General features: G+C 43.4%; 1 protein-coding gene across 1 annotated transcript in view; it reads left to right on the top strand.

Moving 5' to 3' along the window:
• NCAPD3 (non-SMC condensin II complex subunit D3) overlaps positions 1-17,149 on the top strand; it is a gene marked incomplete in the record, with an annotated part of 2,635,837 nt that overhangs the window by 892,565 nt on the left and 1,726,123 nt on the right. Inside the window, 1 exon segment of the mRNA XM_044081165.1 lies at positions 7,606-7,679. Coding sequence (XP_043937100.1) covers positions 7,606-7,679 — 74 coding nt within the window.

Raw genomic sequence — 17,149 nt, 5'->3', positions numbered from 1 at the left:
CAGATACTAGAGGGTTTCCAGACTGTCATAAATTTCTATATAAAAACCCTGCTGCTTACCCGGAAACTATCTCAGGGTCCCAAAGGTGTCAAGGCTTCCACTGCAAAAAAACATGTCCCCTCAGATAGAGATTCTAGGGCACTGGACAGATGGGGGAAAAAAGTTTACACTTCTGCTACCTTGGCTGTAAGGGCTTTAAATTGTCAGTTTCATATGCTTAAATATCAGCAATACTTAATGTGTCTGCTTAAACAGAAAATGTTGACAAATTCTGAATGTTCCGATAACAAGGAAATGCAGGATTTATTGCATGCAGCTGAACAAGTGGGAAAGCATACTTTGCAATGTGTTTTTGATTCACTGGAGGCCTCTTGCAGGGCCGCTGTTACGGGTTCTGTCATTAGAAGGCATGCTTGGTTAAAGGAACAGAATCTGCCTGATCATGTTAAAGCAAAATTATTGGATGCTCCATTACAGCATGATACTTTGTTGGGTGTTAAGGCAGAAGAGGTGTTGAAGAAAATGGAGGATAAAGCGAAATCCATGCAGACAGTTAAGGATTTCCTACAGGTACAGCTCCCAGATTTAGCAGGAACTGACCTACAAAGAATTGGTCCTTTCCAGTGTCGGACAGGCCACAAAGAGGCAGATACAGACGCCCCAGAGGCAGATCTCAGCCCCAAGGCTCATATAGGCCTAAACAATGGGGTGCTTCTACCTCCAAAAGCGGAGAAGACAAATTGCAACCATACAGGAAACAGTCCCAATGACTTTCCTCTGCATGAACCAAGCACTTATCTTTTTGCAGCCCCCTTAGGGGGAAAACTAGCACTTTTTTCACCAAATTGGCACATGATACCCAGGACAAATGGGTCTTGAACATAGTGTCTCAGGTCTACAGGTTCCACTTTCACACCCTGCCAAGGGCAAAAGGTATGCCAGACCTGCCACACAATCAATGGGCAGAGGCACAAAAGCAAGTTTCATCCCTCATGGACATGAGGGCCATTCAACAAGTGCCACAATAAGAGCAGAGACAGGGATTTTACTCGACTTTTCTTGGTGCCCAGAAAGGACAAAGCCTTGAGACTAATACTGGCCCTGTCTATACTAAACACTTTTCTGGATGTTCCAAAATTCAAAATGTTGACTCTGCAGCAGCTACTGCCCATGCTGGGCAAGAAGGCTTGGTTCGTAACTTTGGACCTAAAAGAGGCATACCTGCATGTCCCAATCAGACAATCTTGCAGAAGATACCTCAGATTCATAGCTGGCTCAATGCACTACCAATTATCTGCACTGCCCTTTGGCTTATCTACTGCGCCCAGGGTCTTTACAAAATGCCTGGCACCAGTAATTGCATTTTGCAGACAAAGACAAATTCAAATTTATCCTAACTTGGACGACTGCCTTATTCAAGCAGAGAACAAGGACATTCTACTAAAGCATCTGGCGTTTGTAAAGAGTACTAATTTGCCTAGGGTATACAGTAAACGAAAAGAAATCAAAACTAGTACCCTTTCAAGAGATAATATTCCTGGGTGCAAGCTTAAATACAACTGCTCAGATGGCTTATTTCACGCCAGACAAACAAAGGCAACTGACTTCTTACTTCAAAACGTTGGCAACAAAGACCCAGTTATCTGCAAGGAAAATCCTGCAGGCTTTGGGCTTCATGGCATCCTGCTAATTCCATATGCCAGACTGCATATGAGGAAACTACAATGGTATCTAAAAAGTGTTTGGACTCAACATTGCCACAGCCTGGAAACATTAATTACCCTCTCCCTGCCTGCAACAGGAGGTTCGATGGTGGGCACAGACCTGTCACCACAAGAAGGGACAGCCATTCACTTTACCCACAGCCAGGCAGACACTACCAACGGATGCATCAGATTATGCCTGGGGGGCCCACATGGCAGGAAAATGTGTTCAGGGCACATAGCCTGCAAGCCAGATGCATCTTCATATCAATCAGAAAGAGATGCTAGCTGTTCAGAATGCCCTGACAGCTTTCAAGGATCTACTTCATCCAGGACAACTACTGATAAAGACAGACAATACTACAGTCATGTGGTACATAAACAAGCAGGGAGGCACACATTCCTACCCCCTCTGCAGACAAGCCATGACTTTGTGGGACACAGCATTCAAGTTCACCTGCAAGAGCAATTCTTGCCAGGAAAAATAAATACTCTGGCAGACGAACTAAGCAGAAACCTCATGAATCCCCACAAGTGGAAACTGGATCCACACGTCTTCAGCATGATAACAAGGAAGTGGGGATGCAAAGACATAGATCTATTTGCCTCCCCTCACAACTGCCAATTACAGAGATTCTGCACAAGGATTTATCACAAGCAAGCATGGAAAGTGGATGCCCTATCCTTCAGCTGGAAAAACCTAACAGTATATGCCTTTCCTCCACTGCCTCTCCTCCCCAAGGTACTCCTAAAAGTCAGACAAGAGAAGCCAAGGATGATATTGATTGCCCCAGACTGGCCACGCCAGCACTGGTGCCCAATCCTAAAGAACTTGTCTCTAGGTCCAGCCTGGACATTGCCTCAAACTTCTCACCTACTAACCCAACAAAACAATCGGATCCTGCACAGCAAACGCAGGACCTTAAATCTAGCAGCATGGCGGATAATGTAGCCATTCAGAACACTCTTCTTTCGAAAGCTGTTATGGATGTTATCTTGGAGGCCAGGAGGCCCATACCAGAAAATCTTATGCAGAAAAATGGAAGAGAGTCTGTGCTTGGAACCAGGAACAAGGAATTGACACATTTGTACCAAATATTCCTCAGATTTTACAATACTTAACTGAGATGCTGGACAAAGGCCTATCCTTTTCATCAATTAAGATTCATGCCTCTGCCAATTCAGCCCATTACAATACGGAACCACCTATCTTTTCTCATCCTTTAATAAGGTAGTGCCTCAGAGGGGCCAAAAACATTAGACCTCCAAGGAGAGCACCAGTACCTGCATGGGACCTCAGTTATGTCTTGGAAAAACACTGCCTCCTTTTGAGCCAGCCTCAACAGCTGAAATTAATTTCTTATCCTGGAAAACAGCTCTGCTCCTAGCAATAACCTTGGCAAGACGAGTCTCGGAGTTACAGGCACTCATGGCTGTGGAACCTTTTATCATTTTCCATCCAGACAGGGTTTCTCTGAGGGCGAACCCTACATGTATGCCTAAGGTGGTGTCCAGTGTGGCCTTTAACCAAACCATTCACTTGCCTACCTTTTATCCAAACCCATAGAACAAGGGTGAGAGACTCCTGCATTCTTTGGACATACGCAGACAGCTACGCTTCTACTTGGACAGAACTAAAGCTTTCAGAAAGACTGAGCAACTTTTAGTGGCATATGCTGCAGGATCACAAGGAAAGGCTATCTCAAAAACAGACTATTTTGAAATGGACAGGCCATTGCATTTGTTTCTGTTACTCACAGCATGGCAAATGTGTGCCTAAGGGCATTAGGCCACATTCTACCAGAGCAGCAGCCACTTCAGCAGCCTTTGTCAGAGGAGTACCAACCAAAGACATCTTAGAGGCTGCAACTTGGAGTTCAGTGCACACTTTTACAAAGCACTACCACTTACCTCTCTACTCTAAATCCAGAGCAGGCTTTGCCACTGCAGTGCTGCAGGGCCTCATAGCCTCTCCTAATCCTATTTAGCCCAGCCACCCATCCTCAGCTTTGGGATTCAACCCAAGAGTAATGACTACAACAGTGAAACACGATGAGCATAGTGCAGTTGTGTACCTACCATAAATGTAGATGTTGGAGTGTATTCACTGTTGCAGTCCAGGTTACCCTCTCACCATCACCCTGGGGTCTTACCTGTACTTCTCTATTCTATACAACCTAGGTGGTGTATTTGCTTGTAGATGAAGGAAATGTTTACTTTAGTGCATGCATTTTTATTGGCATAATCTATTTAGCCTACCCTTTTGGGGGCACCTGACATCTGGGGCAAGAAAAACTGAAGAAAATGGCGTCAGCTGCATCTTTTATACCCCTGGCTCACTGGCGCCAGGAAAGAGGCGACAGCAACCGACGCCGGACCAGGACTTTGGAAGTCAGGCTGACTGCGGGTAGCCTGCCAGCAGGATAACCCAAGAGTAATGACTGCAACAATGAATACACTCGAACATCTACATTTATCGTAGGTATACAACTGTACTTTGCAAGTGTAAAACCTTCTGGAAGAACCTCGTATTGATCAGGAGCAAATGCAGGAATGGTTAAGGAGAGGCGAATTCAAACCAAGGGATGAAAGGTTAATATTGGTTGTACAAGATAGTGGGCTGCATGCACTTTAGTTTACAAAGTCCATTGAACATGTGGGAGAAACAGACGAATGTAGGTTTTGTAAAACAGAATTGGAAACAGTTGCACATCTCATTGCTGGTTCTGACATATTAGTGGTAGAAGGACTGTATACTGAAAGGCATAATAATGTGGCAAGACTGTTGCACTGGGGATTGTGCAAACATTATGGGACTAAGTGGCTGAAAAACACTGGACACATGAGTCACCAAGCATTGTAGAAAATGAAGTCTGCATTACATGGGATCACCCATTACCAACAGTTCAAAAGATTGATGCTAGAAAACTGGATGTAGTGATCCATGAAAAAAAGACAAAAGTAGCATTGATCATTGAAATCACCACACCATTGACTACAGTTTATTGCGTACAGAGAGAGACAAAGTCATAAAATATCAGAATTTGCAGGCAGAAATGAGAGCAGTGTGGAAGAAAGATACCCAGTTAGTTCCAATAGTAGTAGGAGCGTTGGGTCTTGTAAAAATAAATTTACAATTGTATGTAGATACATTACCAATACATGCAACTCTGTATGAATTGCAGGAGGAGTCATTGCTGGACACATTGTAGGTGCTATCAAGAGCACTTCTGGCTGACATCAAAGTTTGAAACAATACTAACTTCATAAACTTTAATCATACTTTGACTTATGAATGGGGGGATCCATTCCCATCATGATATTAGAAATCCAAAAGATTTGGAAAAGTTAAAAAAGGAAGAGACAACACAGGTAGCATATTATGGGGCCCAACTGCTTCTACTGTATCTTTTCCAGGAGAGGGTTTGGATCCATGGGAATGGATGGTGGAGGTGAAATTCATGGAAATGTTCAAAAATGTCATGGGGTATATGGGTAAATGGTGATCTGTGGAAGATGTGGATGGAGGTGGAGGGGGTAGTAGATTGCTGGATTCATTGAGGCAGGCTAGATGAGGCAGGCTTATTGTCTGCTGTTGTGCTAATGTGATGTCATCACTTCTGATGTTTCCTAAGTTTTGGAAGGATGGACCAGGTTTTAGTATGCTATTCTCCAAGGAGTGAAGGTTTCAAGTTTGCGAAGACATATTCGAAGTGGACTGCTAAATGCATTTTCTTTTACAGTCTAGTGATAACTCTCCTGCTGGTGAATGTTGCATTCAAAACAGATTTGCTTGTTGGTGCATATATTTGGTGAGGATTAATATCATGGTTGTGAATCCAGCAATATGGCCCCTTTCGGTACTGTTGTACTTCAAGACTTTGCCTTCTGATTTTTATCTCTCTCTATATATGTATCTGCTGCTTGGATTCAGCTCCGTTAAAGGCTCATCAAAGAGGATGTTCAAGTAGCTCATCTGTTATGGTAAGAGCATATCTGTTACTTCCAGCATCAAAACCAAATGGTAAAAAGGTTGCACAGACGAGCTCTTCAGTAAAAACTGCAAGGAAGTCCCATCCAAGCTAGAGCCTTTCACTGTGTAAAACAACCTTAAACCTCTTGTGGAGGCCCATGGGATATATGCAAATAACCCTCTTAAGGACATGTGTGTGTCAGCTGCTTAACTTCTGAATACTGATGACTTTTCTCTTTTTACTTTGTAAGTCTTTATGGGTACATTCAGGCCAGTAAAGGATAGACCCTCCTTAATGCATGAATAGTCCGGCATGGCTGTTGGAGTACTGTGCTTGATACTATATATTTGTATGTTTTAAAAAGTGTAGATGTCAAATGGTTTAGATTTTGCAGGGGATAACTAGTCTGTGGCTGGGAAGTAAATTGATGGCTTTGCAGGGTGTCTCTCTCTCTGCATTTGATACATGTCATAGCATGCTTTAAAACTGGAGCACTTATGGTCTTGTGGGATTCTCAATAAATTTGCCGTATTTCTCTTGTTGGAAGAAATGAACCACACTAATGACGCATCAAAGGAGGGTCCTTTCTTGTGTCAACTGATAAAGTAAAAATATTTATTTTCCTGCTGTGAGGAAAATGAGGATCATGATGTAGAAATTAAATGTAGTTAATATACTGGAGAAATGTTTGGAAGCTAGGAGCCATTAATGCTATGAAATGTGGAGGAAGGCTGAGTTGGTGGGACCAGTTTATTCTCTAGTGGGTGGTACTTGCTTGGATGGCATGCTGGCTTTGAAGCAGGTCACGTTTGTGCACCAAAAGGTGATTCTGCTTCATGTAGAAGCTTCAGTACTGGTAGGCTTTTGAAGGGATGATAGCAGCACTTTTGCTTACTCAAATCCTGTCTGTGACTGAGAAGAATTTCTTATTCTTTCAACCTGGCACAGTTGATGAGACATAGAAGAGGTGGCATTCGTGCTGGGGAACCTATGGTTCTAGGCAGCATTTATGGAAACGTGCGTGCCAGTCCACTACTGAGCATATTGCATTCATTTCATGTACCACTGGTATGGCAAACCTAAAAAAATATTGATAGCCAGCCTGAGGGGTGAGTGAAGCTGACATGTGAAAAGATATCCTGTAACACCCCATTTCTCTCCCTTTTTGTGAAAACAAGTAGTCTGTTTGCTGTAGAATAGGAGGTGAAGTGATCACAAGATAATCTTCACTGCTATATAATCCCTTCTGCCTATGTATTCAGAATTTCAGCCGTTGATTTGCTTACCAAAACTAGTCAATTATGTTTATTAAACTTATCAAAGTGCATTTATTCAAAAATGGCAATCTAATATCTGAATTTGCCTAAAAGTAAATGAAGATTCGACTTTAAGCCCAAATTTTAGCAGTAACAACCATCTTCCTTTCAAGCTATTTTATAACTGTCCACGAGGAGGTTTGTCCTTTGGATTATTTGTATAGAGTTGGGCTTGGTGTGGGGATGTTGAAGGGCTCTTTGACCTGTTTGGGGCTGTGATTGCAGTTTAAAATTCAGACATTTTGACGAAAAGCAGAACATTTGAACTTCTGCCATGTGTGTGCAGTCTTCACAAAATGGGAAAAACTTGTCTTTTGCTGAGGTCCTTCAGTGTTAAGTAAAAGATGCATGGAGCATAGCCACCAACAAAGATGTGAGTGCTCTTCCCACAAGTTTTTCTGCTTCTTTAAAGCAGAAGTGTAATTCAACTAAAACATTGCAGTGTCCTAGGCCTATCTAAAGATGTACTTTGTTTTTGGCAAATCCATACTTCACGTTTAATGAGATCTGTCTACTGAAGTGGTAAGCCATAAATAATTGTTTCTGTTCACTACACTGTCTTCAGATTAACATGTCTTCTTTTCTGATACTAGTTTTTCTCTTCTCTCTTAGGAAAAGAGGTCATTTCTATGCTGAGACTTCGAACAGGTGATGAGAAAACCAATGTCAGAAAATCAGCCCTGCAGGTATTTGCTAGCTTTGTTTTCACAAACAGTTTTTGGTAATCTTTGAAAGGTGATATCTGATGTCAGTCTTCATTCATTCTTGACTTTTGGGTTCGGTTCTGACCCTTGGAACTTATTTGGCTGTTATATCAAGCTCTGCCAGCCAAAAACTTTCAAGCTAAGGCTACCCATACTGCCTCTCTTCCTTTACTTCATATCTTGTTTGCCACATAGAAAACTGGACAGGTCAGCCGTACTCTCAGCTAAGTGCTAAAAATATTTTTGGTTATATAACTATCTTTCTACCTATTTCATGCTAGTTTCTTCATTTTCTTACTTTCTAAGGTTCTTGTTAGTTGTGAGTGACCCCTGTATCTATCCTTTACCCATTTCTTGCCTCTACCTGCTTGTAATTCTTTGATACCATTGCTGGTATCCTTTTTCCTTTACCCTCCAACTTATTTTCTCTTTACCCTCCTTTTGGGTAACCTTCACTTCATTGTTAGTATATTTAAAAAAAAAAAAAAAGAAACTTTATTTTTTACCTTCCTGTTTCATGAGTGATTGATTGTGTGCTTGTGCGCTCGTGTGTACCATTTTCTGGCTTGAAAAATTGTAGAAAAACAGAAAAGAACCACTGGGTTCAAATAATGTATGGACTGTGGCAGGAAGATAACCAATTCCGATGGACATCTTTCATGCATTTATTGCTTGGGTGCCCCTCATCTTGAAATCCAACCTCCATGTGAACTATGCAAGGGTTTCAGTGCACGAACTCTTGCAGAGAGGCAAAACAAAGTGATTCTTAAAGGATTACTAAAATGCCCTTTTAGTGAAGCATTCTCCGAGGTGGAGACTTTGAAATCTTCGAAGACAGAATAAAATAAAACTAAGCGGTTCAGTACAGTCTCTTCCAAGGTACACAAATCTAAGACTTCAAAGTCTCTGGTTTCGACCCATTCATCCAAATCAAAGCCTAAAGTTCCTAAGACCGCACTGCACTGACTTCTGCTCTGGCACCCAAACTGGTTAAATCTCCCACGGTGCCATGTACCATTGAAACTACCCAGACACTGGCGCCAACCTAGTCTTCGGTGCTGATGACCTCTGGCACCGGCAGTGGCCCCCTCAAATATTTTGGTTCCATCTTCCCACGCCAAGCAACTTTCTGTTTGGCAGACCATGGTGCCAACGGTCGAGATACCAAGTACACCCCAGGACTAGGTACTCCTTATCAATAGATCCCTTTTTGGGTCAGGAGTTAAGCCCCTTTGTAGAAAGACTGGAATTGCCTTTGGGAATGTCCATCCGTTCCTCCAGGAGTCTCTCGGAACTGCATGTACTTAGATTGGTGGATCAGCTCTTGGCAGCCAGAAGTCTTCCTGCTCCCCCTCAGACCCTCCCTCCCAGTGCCAAGGTTTACTCTCCTAGGACTCTCGCATATCTTCCTCCTTACCTTTCTGCAGGTCTTGGAGCCTACTAGTTTGACATCCCTGGTGCCAGCTATTTCGGTACTGACAGTGGATCTCACCTTGGTACCAGAACCAACTCTGGAGTCTTCAGCTCCACTGGGGCAGTCACACCCATGGGACCGAGATTTGGCTGCTGGCTCCAGGATCAGCTCCGATTTTTCCACGGTGCTGTCTATGGGTTTTTGGTGCCCTGGCAGTTTCAAGTCCTCTCTAGGGGTGGCTCGTCAGAGTGGGGTGTGACCCCAGTTACGAAGTTGTCTTTCTCTGTTCCGGGCTCCCATCCCTCTTCAGGCAAGGACTGCCTTTCAGATTATGGAGAGGGCTCTAGCCTCAGCAGGCTGACAGTTGGTACTATCCCCATCTGAGTGCCACATTTTTGTATCTTCTGGCTCGCAGCTGTCAGTCTGCTACTTTGGGACAGTGGGTACCAAGAACGGCAAAATTCCCTATTGCAGGGTCCCCTCTCTTAGGATTCATCCTCAGATCTTTCCCTTGATGAGCCACCCTGTAAGAGATAGTGCAAGAGGCAGCACCTAGATTCTCAAGCAGAATTGGTCACTGAGGATGCAGATTACGATGAAGGGGAATGGTCCCCACGATCACCTCCTGAAGATGACACCTTTGGAGACATCCTAAAAATCTGAAACAGAGGGGTGATTGGAAGCCCCTCAAACCCATCCTTCAAGGAATCTGTCTTCTTGCAAGCTTTTCGTGCCCAGCCGTCTACTACTTGGTTGATCCCCCGCCTGCGGATTAACTAATTGAACTCGTAATGCAGTGTGTGTGGAAGGCTTCTGACACCATATAACCAATCCCCTGGAGACCAGACAAAATCCTCTCAGCCCCTGAGGATCAGCTCCATTGGTCGAAAGGTCTAGCAGTGGATGCCATGGTTGTGGCGTCAGCTAGTAAAAAGGAACTCACCGAAGAGAGTTCAACTGTCCATCCTCCAAACAGATTGTCTCAGACAATGGACAGATTTAGGAAGCAGGTCTTTGCTTCAATGACTTTCTCTATTCAATCCTTAAGCATCTTGGCACACTTAACTCTACAACAAAGGGATCTGATAACTGAAGTTTTAGACACCTTGGCAGGAGCAGTGTCTGACGAGGTCCGGGATAGGACTGTCTCTAAGCTTGCCACCCAGGTGTCTATCTCCAAATAGTCTATGTGGCTTATTGCACATACAGCCAAAGGGATGTCCAGAGCTGTGGGTACAGGCGTTGCCATTAGGTGCCACGCCTGGATGCTCTTTTGTGATTTTATGGACCCCTTTAAGTCTTCCTTTGTCAATGCCCCAGTGGATGCTACTTCATTGTTTGGCCTAAAAGTCAGACACACATATCCAGGTGTGAGAAGGATGGAAAGACCCTTTCTGCTGTGGGCATGTGTTTTTCCACTCCTCAACAACCTTACTCCAGGAACCAGAGGAGTGAGATGTGATTCAGGAAGACCCAAAGGCCTTTTTCAGGACACTTGGTGAGCATTCCCCTTGTGGCAGTGGGGGGAACTCTTTGGGAAGAAGCCCCTCCTGTGGTAGAGGGGGTCTGTGCAACCAGGGTTCCAAGGATGATTCTTTTGGGCAACCCTACCAGCACTCCCGAGCAGTGGACTGATTGCTTACCTCTGGAAGGAGCTGGGAAGATTTTCTCTGCACCACGCAGCTTGGCCCTATATAACATCGGATTCCTGGGTACAGACAATTACCCGAGGTTACCATATTCCCTTTAATCTTTCACCCACAACACAAAGGCGAATCCCAGATGTTCCACCCAGTCAGAGGGATATAGCAGCACTCGAGATTCAAAAGCTGCTTCAAAAGAGAGTCATCCAAGTAGTCCCACCAGACCAGATAGGATCCGGAATTTACACAAAATTATTTTTGTGCCAAAAAGACAGGGGACTGGAGGCCAATCTTAGACCTCAGTGTATTGAACAAATTTGTGCAACAAAATAAATTCCGGATGGTCACTGTTCAGTCTATCATTCCTTTTCTGGAGAAAAATTATTGGATGTGCTCCATAGAGCTTCAGGATGAGTATTACCACATAAAGATGGACAAACGCTCCAGAAGACATCTCCGCTTCCAGCAAGGAGCCAGTCATTATCAATTTCAAGCACTGCCCTTTGGTTACAGGGATTCCGTGTGTTTCCATATTTAGACGACTGGCTCCTCACTGCCCCCACCAGGCATGTACTGCTTTGCGCCTTAGACTCAGTTCCATGCCTTGCCGAGTTTTTATGTATTTCAATCAACAGAGAAAAATCACAGCTGTCTCCCACACAGGATCTAGAATTCATCGGGGCAAAACTAAATATGAAATCCTGAGTGGCTTCCCTTCCTCATCACAGACTGTTAAAGTTGAGGTCCCAACTTCGTGGTGCTCTCTCAAGACAAAGTTTCTGCTCATCTAGTTCTACAACTTCTTGGGTCCATGGTAGCAACAAACACTTTAGTCCTGATGAGGTACCACATGAGGCTGCTTCAAAGGTTCCTGGCATCACAGTGGTCACTGTTAAGTCACCCAATGTCTCATCCAGTCCTGATAACGAACCACTGCAGACAAGATTTATCTTGGTGGATGACGCCAGAAGAGAATTTATGGAGTCGTCCCTTTTACCCCTCTCAGCCCAAGGACATAATGACCACAGATGCTTCCTTGATGGGGGGAGGCATTTTCAGGGAAAGACTGTCCAAGGTGCTTGGTCCCCCCAAGAGGCCAATCTGCATATCAGTGTCCTAGAACTAAGGGCAGTGCTTTGTGTTGCAAGTATTCTGGTCTGCCCTTCCTTCAGGAATGATTGATATCCAGTCAGACATCATATCAGTAGTCTGGTACATAAACAAGGGAAACCAAATCCTACCCGCTGTCAGGAAACTTTAAGAGTTTGGCAATGGGCAATTGCCTCCAACTGCTTTCTAATAGCAATGCATATCTTTTTTCTGATTGTTTCTATGACTTCATCTTGACCCGGGTGCTAGCCCCGCTCCATTCGCCCTCGCTACGCACTGGCTCACTTCGCTCGCCTACCCTACCCCCATTCCCACCCACCCCACTACAATTACCTTTATACCTAACTATCCCTCCCCTTCCTGTCCCACTAGCCACTATGATTCCACTTCCTGCCTATTGCCACACCCACCTTACTAATCTGTCAATCTCGTCAACACCACTTCCTCTATACCACTGTCTCTACCTACTCTGACCATATTTTATTCCAACATGTATTATTTTCTAATATATTTTACACTACTCCTTATTCTCTCTATCTCCACCACTTACCAATCCAATCTCTCTAATCCACTCATGTTCACCAACGTCTCACTCATACAACATATATCCAACTACTTCATCTTTTACTATCTCCCATAATCTCTTTACTACCTCAAGTCTATATAAACTAGCCATAATACAGGTTTTTAAATCTTCCCACAAAGCTAAGTCAAAACTATACAAACTCCATCTAGCATATACTACACACTCTCTCCTCACTAAAAATCTACTTTGTTCTGGAGATATCCATCCCAACCCTGGCCCCTCTTCTCTCCCCAAAACTACCTCTACACTGCCCCATCTTACTCGTCTAACAGTCACCAACCTCAGTCACAACAATCATCTCCATCCAAATACTTAACTATTTACTCGAATTTTCAGAGTCTAGCAAATAAAGTCACTGAGCCGCACTCATGGATAGCTCTAAATACCCCTCACATCCTCTCTGTATCTGAAACCTGGCTCAAGCCACAAATCTCAAATAGTGAAATACTCCCACCAAGTTATATCTTCCTTATCTGATAGACCTATAAAAAAAAGGTGGTGGCGTGGCCATCATCTACTCAAACAACCTTTACCTCTCACCATACCCTTCCCCAATTCCTGACTTCCTCCCAGCTGAAATTGTCATCCTTAACTGCCATCTGAATCCCCACAAAAAACTTGCAATTGCCTCTATCTACCTTCCTCCTGGTAACTATCTGCCCATTCTTGAAAACATCCTATCCTGGTTCTCCCACAACATACCATATGAGACACTTATCCTTGGTGATGTCAACATTGATCGGTCCAAACTCAAAACTGACTCCCCCCAACTCAGTATCTACCTACATGGCTTCCACCAACTTATAACATCTCCCACTTGCTTCCATAAAAATTCCACTTCCAGCTCCATCATAGACCGGATCCTTACCAATTCCCCCCACCAGTACCACAATCCCACCACCTTACCCGATGATCATCCCCCTACCACCATCTTAAGACACTACTCCCATATTCCTAAACTCTACCTTATCAAAGACTGTCAAACTATCGAATTTCAATTCATCCCAATTTAACTCCATTCTCCACAACATAGATTGGTCCATCCTAAAGCACCTCCCCCTAAATGATGCTGTAACCACTTTCCATAGCATCTTCATGAATACTCTAAACTCCTTAGCTCCCTCAAGGAAGATCAGAGTAAAATCAAACCATGCTCCCTGGCTCTCCAAAGAGACTAGGTCTCTTATGAAACAAAGTGATCGTGCTTGGAAAACCTGGACTAAAACTAAACAACCACCTTTTCTTCAGAAATACAGGCAACTGAGGAACCTTGCAAAAAAACATACAACTAATGACAAAAAGTTATACTATAGCTCTGCTCAGCTTGATAAATCCAATCCTCGAAAATTTTGGTCAACTCTCAACAACATCCTCTATCCTGCAAAGCCCTCTAATCCCTCCCCATACCCTAACTCTTCCTCTCAGGAAACAGCTACCCTCCTGAATAAACACTTTATTTCTTCTATCCAAAATCTGGTAACCTCTAAGCCAAACTCTACTTTGACACCCACCCCTCCAAGGCCCACTAACACAACTTTGTTTTCTTTTGAGCCAGTTCCCATTACTTACATCAAATCTCTACTACTCAAGCTAAAACCTTGCTCTCCTTCCACTGACAGTCTATTTCCAACATTCCTCAAATTTGCTGCTGACTCAATTGCCTGTCCTGTATCTATACTAATTAATCGATCTATTCTGGAATCAACTGTCCCCACCTTTTGGAAATATTTCTTCACTATCCCTCTTCATAAAGGTGGAAACTCCACTGACCCCTCAAATTACCGACCCATTGCCATTCTGTCCCCCCTCTCCAAGATATTAGAAAAATGTATTCACTCACAGCTTCTCAATCACCTCCTCGCACACTACTTACCCCTACCCGACATGGATTTCGTCCTCACCACAGCACCACCATTGCCCTCCTCTTCTTCACTCATATCATTGCAGAGGCCCTAGACAACAATAAACTCATTTCCTGTCTCTTCCAAGATCTCTCCAAAGCCTTCAATACAGTCTCTTATCCTCTACTACTATCCAAACTCGCAAATCTTCACCTATCCCCCTCCGCACTTGCCTGGTTTTATAGTTACCTATTTGGCAGGGAACAATCTGTCAAATGGCTCTCATCCTCCTCACCTTTCCTTCCCATCTCCACTGGTGTTCCCCAAGGCTCCATCTTGGGACCCCTTTTGTTTAACATTTTCACTAATGATTTTTATACCTCATGCAAAGAATCCTCCCTTATTCAGTATGCCGATGACTCCACACTTATATCCATCTCAAATAACATTCCTGAACTACACTCCCTTACCCAACAGGTCCTACTATCCACTGAACAATGGCTCTCTCGCAACCTACTGATCCTAAATCCCAAAAAGACCAAACTCCTACATTTCCTTCCCTGTTCTCATTCTCATCACAACACCTCCTTTTTTATTACATCTTCTAACAATACAACTATCCAACCTGACACCCACACAAAACTCCTAGGGGTCATTATCGATGACGAACTCAAGTTCAACCTACACATACTCCAATGTATAAAAAAAACAAACCAGAAACTAGGTCTGCTATATCGGAACAAAAAATTCCTAACCCTTGAATCTAGACTTAACCTGGGCCCAGGCACTCCTCCTCCCCTCCCTCTTATATGCCACCCCAGTTCTTACCAGTATCTAGGCCTCCACTCTAAACAAACTCCAACAGGCTTAACATAAAATAGCCAGATTCATTACTAACTCCCCATACAGCTCACACCACTGCATTTCTTTAAACTCTCTTCAATGGCTTGAACTTCCACAATTTGTGCTATCTTATCAATTTCATATGCTACACTCTATTCTTTATAAACCCTCCTTCTGTCCATCTCTATCTTCCTTAGTCTCCATCTACATCCCATCCTGGATGCTCTGTACTTCTAACCAACAATTACTTGATTCTACCACCCAAAAAGGTCAGCAGGCAAACTACTCTACTACTCTACAAACATTCCAGTGCCCATGCTTGGAACAAATTTCCCCTTGAATTACATTCAATCTCCCACACCTCACATTTTAAAAATGAAATAAAAGCTTATTTTCTCAATTCCAGAACCTACCCTTGCCATGACCCTACCTAGTCTTCTTTCCCTTTATGTACCCTCAAAAAGACCATACTTAGTACCTCATTACACCTCTCTCTCCAATGTGTCTACTATGCATTTGCATAATTTTATACAAACAAAAATTGTTATTGTTGACCTATTGAACTATATCAATGTAACAATTGTTACTTAGCTTATTTTTAATGCAACTTTAACTTTATGCATGTAACCCACCATATGTGAATCGTTTTGCTATAACTGCTATTATATCAACATTGTTTAAAATTGTACTTGTTTAAAATTTACTACTGGAGGTTTTCTCCTCGGGTCTCCACTGAAAATGGGCCACAAGCCCAGTTGGACAAACCCGGTTAACAAATGTTAGTAAATAAATAAATATAAATAAATATCCTGGGAACTCCAACGTGATTGCGGGCCAGCTAAGCAGGTGCATCTTTCCTACTTCACAAGTGGTCTGTCAATCCCAGTGTATGAGAATATTTCCTCTATGGGGTCAGACTTGGTGCGACCTGTTTGCCAATCCAATAAACCACAAATGCAGCAACTACTTTGCCCTAGTCCTCCTTCTGGGGAGTCCCCCACAGATGAACTTCTCCACGATTGGCTCCCAGGACTTCTCTATGCCTCCCCACCGATCCCTCTAATTCCCCAGTTTCTGAAGAAAGCCCAACAGTTGAGAAGCAAAGTGATTCTCATTGCACCTTACTGGCTCTGTCAAATCTGGTTTCTCTTTCTCTGGTCTCACCTGGTTCACCGCCTGTGGATTCTTGATCCAAATCCAGATCTGTTGTCTCATCCTCAGGGCTTGGTCCATCCCAACCTTCAACACTTCAAGCTGTTGGCTTGGTTTATCCACTTCCAGTAATTGGCAGGAGAAATAATTTGTCTTCCCCAGTGCAAAAGATACTTTTGGCTTCTCATAAACTGTCCACCAGAAGAATTTACCTTGGCAAATGGAAGAGATTTTGTATCTGGATAAAAACGGTTTTGATCCTTTGTCAGCTCCGGTCGATAAGGCCCTGGAATATTTAGCCACCTTATTTCATTTGGGAGCTTCATCGTCTACCATTAGAGTTCACTTAGCTGCCATTTCGAGTTTCCATAATGGATTTGATGATCATTCTTTGATGTCCCACCATCTTTGTAAAGCCTTTCTTAATGGTGCGCTACATTTGAAGCCACCTTTAAAGATCCTATATTGCCTTGGGATCTAACCGTAGTCTTACAATGTTTAGTTCGTCTGCCCTTTTAGCTAGGAGCCACCTGTGACCTCATGTTTGTATCGTGGAAGACCCTCTTCCTGGTGACCTACATTTGCCAGGAGAATTTCGGAGTTATAGGCTCTGTGTGTGAATCATGCATACATCATTTTTCCAAAGAGAGAGTATCACTCAGAACTAATCCCTCCTTTCTTCGTAAATTGATGTCAGACTCCAATATCAACCAGACCACACATTTACCAGTCGTCTTTTCAAATTTTTAAAATAAAGGAGAGTATTGCTTTTATTTGTAGGGTTCGATCCTCGGCTGGGGTGCCTTCTGTGCGGAGTCTGCATGTCCTCCCTGTGGTCGCGTGGGTTTCCTCCGGGTGCTCCG

This window comes from Protopterus annectens, chromosome 8.part0 (assembly GCF_019279795.1).
Source record: "Protopterus annectens isolate FY-2018-M chromosome 8.part0, PAN1.0, whole genome shotgun sequence".
Taxonomy (NCBI): Eukaryota; Metazoa; Chordata; order Ceratodontiformes; family Protopteridae; genus Protopterus; species Protopterus annectens.
Note: the sequence above shows the minus strand (reverse complement) of the source record. Positions and strands in the feature narration are given on the sequence as shown.